This window comes from Ambystoma mexicanum, chromosome 11 (assembly GCF_040938575.1).
Source record: "Ambystoma mexicanum isolate Mex_15411 chromosome 11, UKY_AmexF1_1, whole genome shotgun sequence".
NCBI classification, from domain to species: domain Eukaryota; kingdom Metazoa; phylum Chordata; class Amphibia; order Caudata; family Ambystomatidae; genus Ambystoma; species Ambystoma mexicanum.
This window is the reverse complement of record NC_090934.1, coordinates 317474898-317487000: the sequence shown is the minus strand read 5'-3', so window position 1 is coordinate 317487000 and position 12103 is coordinate 317474898. Positions and strand designations below refer to the sequence as shown.

General features: G+C 46.1%; 1 protein-coding gene across 1 annotated transcript in view; it reads right to left on the bottom strand.

The window, feature by feature from the left end:
* Positions 1-12103, bottom strand: part of HIVEP3 (HIVEP zinc finger 3) — a 791497-nt gene that overhangs the window by 145795 nt on the left and 633599 nt on the right. The window contains exon 6 of the mRNA XM_069623046.1: positions 7621-7796. Coding sequence (XP_069479147.1) covers positions 7621-7796 — 176 coding nt within the window. The remainder of the gene's footprint in view (positions 1-7620; positions 7797-12103) is intronic.

Genomic DNA, 12103 nt, shown 5'->3' with positions numbered 1-12103 from the left:
ATTGCAACAGGGAGTAGGGGCGGATAGAGATGAGGTTCGCTGGGAAAGAGAAACTCCTGAGCATAACCCCAGGAGCCCTAGTACCAGAGGCCTTTATTTCTCTCAGTCCCTGGACTCTGCCACCCCCATGTCCTCTGGCGCACATGAGCACAGGGCCACAGGGATGGCAGATTACTATCCAGCCAGAAGCATGGGGCTCATAGGCCAGTACCACCCAGGAAGGGAGGGGCGGGCATCCGGGTATGGGCACCCAAGCACAGTGCAATTTAGTGGGGAACCCCAGGAGAGTAGGCCCATTAAGGGCATCCTGAAAACCTCTGCCCAGTTAGGTCAGTGGGGGGGGGGGGTACCCATCAAATCCTGGCAGCAAGGAGGGATCTGAAGACTCCTCTGAGCGGTACAGGACACAGGAGACCAGGTCCCCACATTCTGCCAGCCATTTCCAGGCTCGCAGAATCCGGGAAAACCTGGAAGAACAGACGGGAACCTCTGGGAGCAGCGCTTCTGAGTCAGAAGATGAATGGACCAGGGTTACCCGAACCAAAAAGGCCAATAAGACAAAAAGGGCCTTGCTTAAGGACCCCTTAAAGCAGATTAAGGCAATCAGGAGCGTCATCACGCCGTATCATAAGAATGCCAAGTATTCTGTTTGGGAGCACTTAGAGTTGTTTGAGCAAATGATGGAGACTTTCCATTTGAAGGACAGCCAAAGCTGTATCCAATATGTAAAGTGGACATTCTCCCCAGAGTACTCCAGTTTCTTTGCAGGGCTGGAGGACCAAAATCATTCCAGGTGGTCCACCTATAGGGCGGCCATATTAAAACATTTTTCTGTTCACAGAAATCCTCAAGAGGCTCGCAAGGCAGCCTACAATTTACAATGTGGGGAGGATCAGGCCCCACAAGAATTTGTGCAGGAGTTAAAGCGTGCTTTTGCACAGACCAGAAGAAGGGTGCGCACGGATAGCAGAGAATTTATTAATACGTTTTTCCATGCCTTGCCCAAATACATAATGACCCAGCTTGTGAGGGATTTTCACGAGAAAAGATCTTTAGAATGGGTCATTGAACAGGCGACCCGGATCTATGAGGTGCAGAAGCCAATAGAAAATAAAAATAATGCGCCCAAAAACCCCAAAGCCAACAGCACCCCTGCTGCTGCCAAGGTGGCAGAGGTAAAGGTCACCCCCGTTTTGGATTTGGAGATGGGGGGGCCTAAAAACCTACCTGCACCTAATAATGCTAGGCCCAGAAGGTCCTCGGGCCAGTCACAAACAGGGAGTCAAGGAGGTAGTCCCACAAATGGGGTCCCTCGCTCTCCTGACTATGTAAGTCCCCGTTACAAGGGAAATCGACCCATCCTGGGTTATGTGTGGACTCCTCCAGCCCAAGGGGGGGGATCCAGCCAAACACCTAGCCCAGGGAACCTCCCTCCTAACTTCCCACCGGAGGGCAGAAATTCTCCAAATCCTGGGCAGAACTTTTTCCCCAGGTATCCACCCAACTTCCAACCCCAAAATCATCCATCCTTCTTTCCCCAATTCCCTGAGCCCAGACAACCTAATCCGGGAGAGGGGAGGCCAAGGGTGGAGGGGTACCCAAATCTTCCCAACCCGGGGTACTACCAGAGAAGGGATAGCTACCCTTCCCGGGATCAGCCCAGGGGAGAAAACAGGGCCCCGTATCAGCATGAGCGGGTTTCCCAGTTAGAGCGCCAGGTTCAAAACATGGCGCGGGATCTGGGTCACATACTGAGGGCTCAGCAGAACCCTCAGATCGGCATGCCGGCGCAGAACGGACCCAACTCTGGACCTGGTGCCCCAGAACAATGACGGGGGCAGCACCCCGATAACTCACCGGTTCCCAGGGAGGAGGCACAAGGGGAAGGGGGGTGTAAAGCCTTGGAGGAAGCTTCCTTCCTCACTTGTAAACAGCCCCTGGAAACCCAGGAACCGCAAACAAAATCTCTTGCCCCTGAAAGTCTGCCTCCTAAGGAGCAGAGAGGGGCTAGGAGAAACAAAGGACCCAAACAGACGGATTTTGAGGAGGAGGTACAGATCTTCCAATTTGAAGGAGAGGGATCCTCAGAGGATCCTGGGAAAAGGATCTTCTCCTTCAGAGATGGGGGAACTCCTCCCAAAGAAAAATGGGCCCCTAGGGATGCAAATCCAGACTCTGGAGATGTGGAGACTGAGCTACCGCCGCCCACCATCTCATCCCAGAACCAACAGCAAGAAAATCCCCTGGTTCAAACCCATCCTGATGACTGCCTCCAAAAAGGGGGGGGACGGCCCAGAACCGGAGCCAGGGGAACCCACAATGGCTCTGATCTCCAGTTGCCGACTTTTTCTTTCAGATTCCCAAGGCTCTCCACAGAATTCTGCCCAAATTTCTTCTCTTGCAATGTCCAAAACCAGAAAATTAGCCCACCAGTTGTCCAAAAATGTACATTATCTGTGCCCCCTTGAGGAGAAGGAGGGAAGATATTATGCCCCGGTACAAGTACAGGGGCAGGGTACAATTTTGGCACTGGTGGACACTGGATCTCAAGCTACCCTTCTGTCCAGAAGGGCCTTTGACGAACTGAATGCAGGAAGGGGAGAGAATTACCAAATTCCTCTCACCTCACTTCCTGGACAACTGCAGAACTTTGACGGGAAGGAAATTCCCGTCGAGGGAACGGCAGACTTGGACATTAAAATTGGGCGACACAAGTTGAAACACCCAGTCATAGTTGTGACTCCAGAGGGCACCCCTTGTTTACTGGGGAATGACCTCCTGAGGAGGTTGTCACCCTTAATAGATTGCGTAAACAAGGTCCTCTGGACCCAGACTAGCCGACCAATAAAATTAAAACAGAGTGTCAACCATGTTAGTTTAAACGGCACCTGCCACATGGTTGAACAAAAACCTGACCAAGTAGAATTTCACTTCCAGAATAGCCAAATTCCAGACTTGACAGTAATAGCAGTAGGACAACAGACTGGTGATGGGGGGTCCTCTCTATTTCTGAAAATCAACCTTCCTTCCAGTTTAAGGTGGTATTCCACACTGGAAGGAAACACCTTGAAATTCTTTACCAATCCACAATCAGAAACTCCCACTCCTATAGTCAGGAAAGATGTGAAATCAGCTCAGATATACGTTTTATGACATTTTGTACTTTATAATTAACTTTATAACACTGTTACTTTAATTGTTCTTGACAAAGATATTAATTGACTTGTTCTATGATGTGCAACCAATTTGAAAAAGTTTTTCTAAATATATTATTTGTAAATGTTTGTAAACCGAACAATAAATAAATAAATAAATAAATATGAATCCTATTTCGAGTGATCGGACTGGTTCCACCAGGGTGGGTGCTGGGGCGAGAGGGTTGAACTCGCGAATCAACCTTAGAGCTTCCTCTGTCCCTTCTTGGTGGCCTAGCCTGAATACTCTAGTGTAGAGTAAAACTATTTGTATCACAACTGATTTTCTTTCCTTTTTCGCGCCTTCATTTACTCAAAGTGCACCTTTTTAGATCTTGCATAACTTATTCAATTTACCAGCTAGAGACATACTCCCATTTTTTCCAACTTGGGACACAGGTGAGCTTGTGTCTGCGGTCTCCCTGCCCCCCCTAGACTCCATCTTAGCACTGGTTACAGTGTGGGGACCCTTGTGGGCTCTGTGGCTGCATCGCAGCTTACCCCTTGTTTGTCCAGCCTCCCCTGGCCCCTCATTGGCCAATTCCGTTTGTATGGCTACAGTGGGCCTACCGCTGCTCACATGCTCCCTGGCCCATTTTCTAACTTGGGACACATGTGAGCGTGTGTGTGCAGTCCCCCGGCCCCCCTAGACTCCATTTTAGTGCTGGTTACAGTGTGGGGACCCTCGTGGGCTCTGTGGCTGAACCACAGCTTCCCTCTTGTTTGTCCCGACTCCCAGACCGCCCCCTGCTGTGATTGGTCTACCTGAAGGCCATAACTGACCTTTCCAGGGCAGCCCTTTGCCCGTGCAGCCCCTGCGGCTAAGGGCCAAAGGCAAAGGGCGGCTCCCACATTGGTGGATCCAAGACGTGTCTGCAGGAGTCCGCAGGAGAAGCAAAGGAAGCCAGCAGCCAACAGACACCAACAAAACTGTAAGTTTGGCATGGGTGGGATGTTGAGCAATTACTGTACTTCAGAAAGCCCTCACCACTCTACCTTACCTCTCCATAACATAGACTGCCATAGATTTACATCATCCATACCTAATGTGATTTGTGACCACCAGCATAAATCCATTCTTTGCTGGACTGTAAATGTTGCATTGCATTACGCAGTAACATGCTAGCCAATGCTAACTAGTGCTACACCTATATAGAATGGTCAAGATTAGCCTGCGTCACCTCTAGACAGGTGTAATAATGTTAGCATATGCCACACATAGATGGAATTCTTGACTTTAGCCTGCATCACATGTAGACAGGTTTATGAATGTTAGCATGTACCACACTTAGATGGAATTCTTGACTTTAACTTGTGTCGCATCTAGACAGGATTATAAATGTTAGCATGTACCACACTTAGATGGAATTCTCAACTTTAGCTTGCGTCGCATCTAGACAGTTTTATGAATGTTAGCATGTACCACACTTAGATGGAATTCTTGACTTTAGCCCGCATCACATCTAGACAGGATTATGAATGTTAGCATGTACCACACTTAGACGGAATTCTTGACTTTAGCCCGCATCACATCTAGACAGGATTATGAATGTTAGCATGTACCACAGTTAGATGGAATTCTCAACTTTAGCTTGCGTCACATCTAGACAGGATTATGAATGTTAGCATGTACCACACTTAGATGGAATTCTTGACTTTATCTTGCGTCACATCTAGATAGAAATATGAATGTTAGCCTGCGCCACACTTAGATGAAACTGTGAATGATGACAAGTGCAACACCCGAATGGAATCATGAACGCCTTCCTCACATCTAGACAGAATATTGACATTAGCAAGCGCCATACACTCGGATGGAATAGAGAATGATAGCGAGGGGGGGACTGATGGAGGAGAGGAGAGAAAGGAAAGAGGAATAGTGTGATTGGGGAAAGGATGGAGAGGGTGTGTGAGAGAACAAATGGACCAGGTTGTCTGCTAGTGGCACCAACCTCTCAATAATATTTGGAATATGTAGAGAAAAGTTAGGGATCGCTTAGGAAGTTCTGGCTGGAGCAAAACAGATAAAGCTCCTGCCTTCAGGCCTTCATCACTAGCCAGAGAAGATATTAGGTAGTAGGCTTTACTGATCTCTAGAGCAAATCATTCTAGGGATTAGGGAAGCAGTGTTAGGGTGGAGAGTGACCACTGGAAATGAGAGAGAGAGGGATGGCCTTTAGAGCATCCCCACCACATGAGACCAGTTCTTTGCAAATATTTAATACAAATCCTGGAACCATCTCTCAGACTCAGCAAATTATTCAAGCCATCTGTGACAGTGGCTTTACCCTTACTGTATGTCACCCTGCACTACCATTCACAATGTGCAGCCCTTTTGAAATTCTAGGTCTTTGCTGCTCATGATTATTACATATTCTGCATTTGTATCCTTCCCATTAGTTTTCCTCTTCTGCCCTTTGGAAAGAGATGGCAATTTTCCTGAAGATGTATGTGCTGGATCTGAAATTGGCCAGTTGCTCCTCTCTAGTGGCCCATCTGGGAAGTTACCCGACAAAAGTGTGAGCTTCAGTCTGGAGATGAGTGGCATAAGCCCATATCTGGAAAAAAGGCTACCTGGTCTCATAAATGACAAAACCAGGATCCCTCCAGTCAACATCGATCAATCGACAAATTACACATTTTACTGTCTCAAAAAGCTCAATTCTCCCTCAGACAAACAGAGGTAGACTCCTAAGTAGCTCTATCCTTTCATTCCTTCCAGTCTTGTCAAGTCTGGACAGCAAATGTCTGGAGACAAGGCATGGAGACAAGACTTACCATGCTCCAGTCACTCCTCGATGGACTCATGTAACCAGATCACATATGTTGCTCCACTGCTTGGCAAATTAGCAATAGCTTGGCAATTTGACATTTCATTTACATCAGCCGATTGGTGAAAAGTATAATCTTTACAGTGGCCAGTCGAAGAAAAAGCAATGCACATTTGGTGCAAAAGCTTTTACAAATTGTCTGGTGCACATTATGTAAACTGGCCTGAGGTCGGCACCAATCTAGCTGCTCTGATGAGTGTATTTTTCTGAGTTAAGCCAATCTTCTTCCAAGAGGTAATTTCTGAACAATGAAAAGAGTGCAATAGAATACCAATCATAGTCAAACTGGTGAGAATGCTGAGCCATTCACAAGTAAGAGAACCTATCCTGTCTTTAACGGTTCAAGCCCAAGGTCTCTTACCTTTCATTACTCAGCCTATGTGCATCACCTACTTCCACTCCTGCCCTTGGTCCCCCACTTTTCTTTACACATACCTGCACCTAGCATGACACCAAACATACTCATTCGTTTGGTGTCATGCTGATATGCAGCTTTTTTCAGTTTTTTAAAACAGCATATTAGCATTCTGGTACTAATTGGTATAGACTGCACCAGCCTGGTATCAGCCTGAGATGCTTTGCAATCACCTTTGCTTTGTTTTGGCCATTACTTTGGGCGACAAGCCAATACCAGCCAGTACGGCCCACGGTGGGGCCATTATTGCCATAATTGAAACATAGGTACCAGGCGCTTGCTGGTCTCTGCAACTTTGGAATTTCTTTCCTGTTTCTCTTCTATTGGTCTATTTAACTCTACCATTCTATAAAGCAGTTAAGACCTGTGTTATGTACTGAAGTTAATCACATTATAAGTTCTCTGTAATCATACTCCACAATGGAATGTATCAGTGCCATGTTCTGAGTCCCATGTACCGCATTCCACTATAGAATGTATTAGGTCATTTTAGAGTGTGTGTTTTGAAACTAAGACTCTTTGTATGTTGGAGTCAGCAGCATAGGCTGTGGCTCTGAGGGCTTCAATGAAGGAGCTTGCTTGACTCACCAGGTGTCGACTTTTCAACTTGGCTGTTCACCTGACCACCTATTTCTCAGCGTTTCCCCTTGCTAGGTTTCTGGTTTCCCTAACTACTGTCCTCTAGAAGTGCACTTAACATTGATATTACCCAAACTGTTCGAAAAAATATGAACGCATGGTAGAATTGACTGAATTCGGTCACTACCATTAGTTCGAATTTTTTCAAACAATTTGGGTCTGAAAATACCGAACATGAGCGGGATTTGCAGGGGTGTTCCCTGCTCCCCTCATCTAGTATCTGAGGCCGCTGGCATTGCTGGGGTGTCCCCTGCACCCTTAACAATGGATGCGGGGGACAATAATTGCTTGGGCCCCTGTTTTCAATGAACGGTCAAAACGAGGGCCCGAGCTGTTTTACTGAGAGCATTCTGCCCATGAACAAAACGTTATCGGGCCGATCACCCAGATCCCTTAACATTACATGACTACTAAAATAACAGAACTGAACTAATTTTCATGTTCCCTATGGATGTTCTTTATAAACCTGCAGTGCAACTCTGGATGGAAAGCCCTTTCAAAAACAACGCTTAGCCGTCTCTTGTGCCCACTGACCACTCACCTTTGGTTTTAAAAGCAAAGTTACAATATTTGCAGACGTATGGGCGAACGTCTGTATGCGTGCGGATGTGCTTCTTAAGCATGCTGGGCTTCTTGCAGCGAATCCCACACTCCTCGCAGACATACTTCCCTCGTCCGCGGCCACGCACGTACACGTACTCCTCATTCGATTTGTACCTGAAACAATATGTGTGAAGAAAAAAACATTGCGTTTGATACAAAAAATAATTCCAGTAAAACACAATTAAATTGAAAAAATAGGTACTGACTAAAAGGGGTAAAGCTGGATCTCATAAAGAGCCCATGGTTTACCAGCAGGCATTAAATGGGCAAACTGGCAGTGGCTGGAGGTTATCAACAGTTTTCACACATTATTGCTTGTTAAAAAAGCTATTAAATGTACGTACATAATTGACTTACAATAAAACTCATAGCCCTCATATCCTATGCTCCACATGTTAAGGTACACCTTTCATAGATCTCGACTTTCACATTAAAAGTCACTGTAATACATTTATAATGTATGGCATCCTGCAATACATGTATTAAAAGCCTGTAAATACTTTTTTAATTGACATAATTACTGACCTGTAATAAGAAAATTACATCACTGCTGCTCTGTAATCGGCTATTACGCTTCATTTGGGATGTCACAATGCATACTGCTTGAGCTAGCATAGATAAAATTCCAGCTGCATTAAATCAAAGCCATGATAACCTTTACAAATGTATTTCTTCTAAAAGCGCTTTCTGTGGTCACAGATGGCTTGAATAATTTCACTAACTAAGCAGTTAAATGATTTTTTTTGTTAATTAAAAACTTTTCAGAAAGCAGGGTAAATTGCCCAAGGGTGTCCCCATCTCTTATTGCGACCTCCTGTGGGCTCCCTCCACCAAATCTCTGGTCTCCTAGCCATCGAGGGTAAAATGCAACTAATGATCGATAACCCCTACTGTCTAAACTAGCCTATCCTAACTGTGAGTGACTATAGGCTGCTGCAGCCTTATCTACTTTACTCCCTATGGAGCTTTCTAAGGGTTCCCTGATCTGAGGCTCCATGATGTGAGTAATAATCTTCAAGTGGATGTCTGTCTCTTCCCACTCATTTTTCCTCCCACTTTTTTCTCCCTCTCTTTCTCTCTCTCTCTCTCTCTCTCTCTCGCTCTTGTCCCTATGCTTGTCCTTGTTACCTCTCATCTGTTCTCCCACTCTCTCCTCCTTATTCGCCTCTGGGCTTTCAACTTCTTCTTTTCCCCTACTCCTCCTGTCTCTGTCTACCTCTCTCGCTCTCTCTCTCTCTCTCTCTCTTTCTATTCTCCCTTCTCTCTGTTTTCCTTTCCTCTGATTAACCTCTCCCATTTCTCTACTCCTCTGTCTCTCCAGTCTTCTCACACTCCTGCTCTCGTTTACATTCCTCCTCCTACTACTCTCTCGTCTCCAACCTCCCCCTTCACATTTCCATCCCTTTCATTCCTTTTCTCTACAAATCTCACTCTTTCCTATGTCCCTCCACCCTCTCTCTCTACTTACACTCAGTCGAAACATCACATTCACAATCACAGCTTCATATTTTCAGACCAGAACCACTACCTCTCACAACCAATACCTCACCTGCTCTCGTATCCAACAACTCCACAGACTCGTTAGCACTCTGCCTTCCCCCTGGTCTCTCAGTCCACCATCACTCCTTTTCACCTCACCTTGCAATCTGTCTGCTAACTGCTGGTGTTTTGAACGTGCGTCCTTGTTTTTCCATGGTTCCTCCTTTTTCGCTTTGCTTCCCTGCATCACCTGATCTCTTAGACCAATCCAGTTCTAGGTTTCCCCCCTGGGTTAGGATACTCCTGTACAAAGGTTTAAAAACCCTGTTAGGCACCACCTTTTTTCTTTTTTTGCTGGTCTTTGTGCAGGCTTTGTCTGGTTTGTTTGATTGCCCCCATGTTGGATTATGGATCTCGAGGTCTGGAAAAAGGAAAAAGAAACTCAGTCCAGAAAGATGGTGTGGTTGACAATGATACCCACATGAGTAAACAAGGCACACTCAGGCGGGGTCCCGAATTGGTCCCCAACTCCCTCACCTCGCACCTAGGGAAGGATCGGCTCTGGCATATACCCTTTTAGGCCACCTACCTTAGATCAGGAGGAGCTGCTGGTCCCGCGGACAGGGTCAAACCTCTAACCCTGCCACATGTGACATTTTACAGCCAATAACTGATAAAGAACGGTTTATGATGGCAGTATATTTATTTTGTCTGCTGCTGCAGAGTAACACAAGAGAAAGTATCTGCAGGTTATTGCTTATTTTAAAGCAGAAAACGAAAACCTTTTTAGATGCATTTGATTAAAATGCTTAAACAATTTTTGTGCAACACATTAGAAGCTACGTTTTATTCATTTTTTAACCCAAACAGATTCTGCATTGACTATATCTAAAATCTCCTGTTTTTCTGGTATTTATTTTTTCTTTCTGCATCCAAAAAGGATTTTTAAGTTACTGTGGGCCTCATCACGAGTTTGGCGGTATCTGTATGGTGAATCCACCCAGGTAACACCAAACTGAATTAAGTTGCCACTACTTAGTCCAGCACGATTAAAAGTGGTGGTGGCCGTGTAAATCCCCATTTTTTTGAGTCCATAGAACAGAATTGTGCTTTGTTGGTGGAATTCCACCGATTTAGGCATTTTTTGGTGGAGAATTGGAGAATTTACCTCCAGAGTGATGCTGGAGGTAAATCCTCCACTCCAGGGACATACACGTGGTATGGCAGGGTGGGAACATTGGGGGTAATTCCGTTCCCGTCAATTTTTTACTCCTCTGCCGTACTTGTAATGAGGTATCTCTATTTATGCACATTTATATTTGCTCTGTAAATAAATCATTTGCAAGTGGTGCTTTTCTGCCTTAATTCATATTAGTACCCGGCGAGAGTCAAGCAGAATGCAACACGCATTCCGATTGGCTCTTGCCGGGTCGTTACCCGGATGAGAATCGTTTGATTCTCAGCCGGGATTCCAGCCGCCTTGTCCTCGGCGGGGGGCGTGGCAGCCCCTCAGCCAATGAGGAGGCTCGAAGCGGGCCATCCCCGTTCTGAGCTCCCCCACAGCTGAGAGGCTGCCTTTATCCTCGCTCCAAGTCTCCACAAGGCTGGAGGCTGACATCGTCCCCCACCGGGGACGCAGGTATGTTTTTTTTTCCCCTCCCACCCTCCCAATCCCATTTACATTCTGCTTCTTTTTTTTTGGGACCAGACGCGCTGGGAACACTTGTGTTCCGCTCCTGATGGCCATCACTTGTTTGGTCGACGCCGCGGTGTATTTATTACAACCCGACTATAACTCTCCCTCCCCTCTGATAGGCTAGGCGGGACACACTCCCCCTGCCACTTGGCGGGCATTCAGGGTCCTGATTGGATACCCCGCCCGCTACCAGACACCGGCCCCACACGCCCGCCTCCACACGTCACGGCGTCCACCTAAATAGACAGGCTGCCTTTCCACATTCTAGGAGCCAGTCGCAGCAGATTTTGCAGCGCGATACAGACGCCAGCTGGAGGCGGTCCTTTCCCCTCCACTCCCTTCCTGCCTAAGCTTTTTCGCTACGGAACTCAGCTACACCTTATCACAGGTATTGAATTACCTGTACTAAAAAACAACAATATAAAAAATAATTTCCTCTTTTTTTACACACAAATAATTTCGTTTTGGCTTCATAACTTGAAAGCAAACTGCCCTTCAATTTGGGTTTTGTTTCCTTTTCTGTCTGTCTAGGTTGGCTTTTTTCAACAGACCTCATATATATCTGGTGATATAATCTCCCTTGGGAGACAACTGCCGACTCGATTGTCACCATACAGGATTCAGCTAGTGTCCAACAAGCAACAATGGGCTCACCTCTTTCGTTGAGCGTAGCATAGGATCACGCTCAAGGTAACAATATTCTCATGCTTAGATTATTTACTTATGCCCCATTGGGGTTTCAATTTCAATTTTATTGCACTCTCTTTTTGCCTCAATTCCCCCCCCCCCGGGGTAGGCGGGTCACGAGTGGTGTGTTCTAAGTCCCCAGCGTTGTTGTTCACAGAAAGGGGTTTTCCGGCCAGGTCCTTTTATTTTCCTATGGGGGGGTCACACTGGCATGTTACCAGGTGATCCCAACAGTTTAGGAAATTTAGACTTTGGCATGAAGTGAGTTGCAAACATGACCAAGATCATGCACTTTGCAAGTTTTTGACTTTAGCGATTCATCTACACAATTTTGTTCCACATAAATCATTCTCTGCATCATCTTTTGGACATGTTTTCTCTCTTTCATTCAGTTCTTTTCTTACTCTCTATTTCTCTCTCTTGTTTCCCACAGGGTCTTGCTATTTCTGCCCTGATGAAGGCGGAGCTGGTACCGCCGAAACGCAATATTGCCTAGAGGGGATTGAAGGTCCCTCAGAATAACATCTGATCTATATTGGACCTCTTGTTTACAACAATT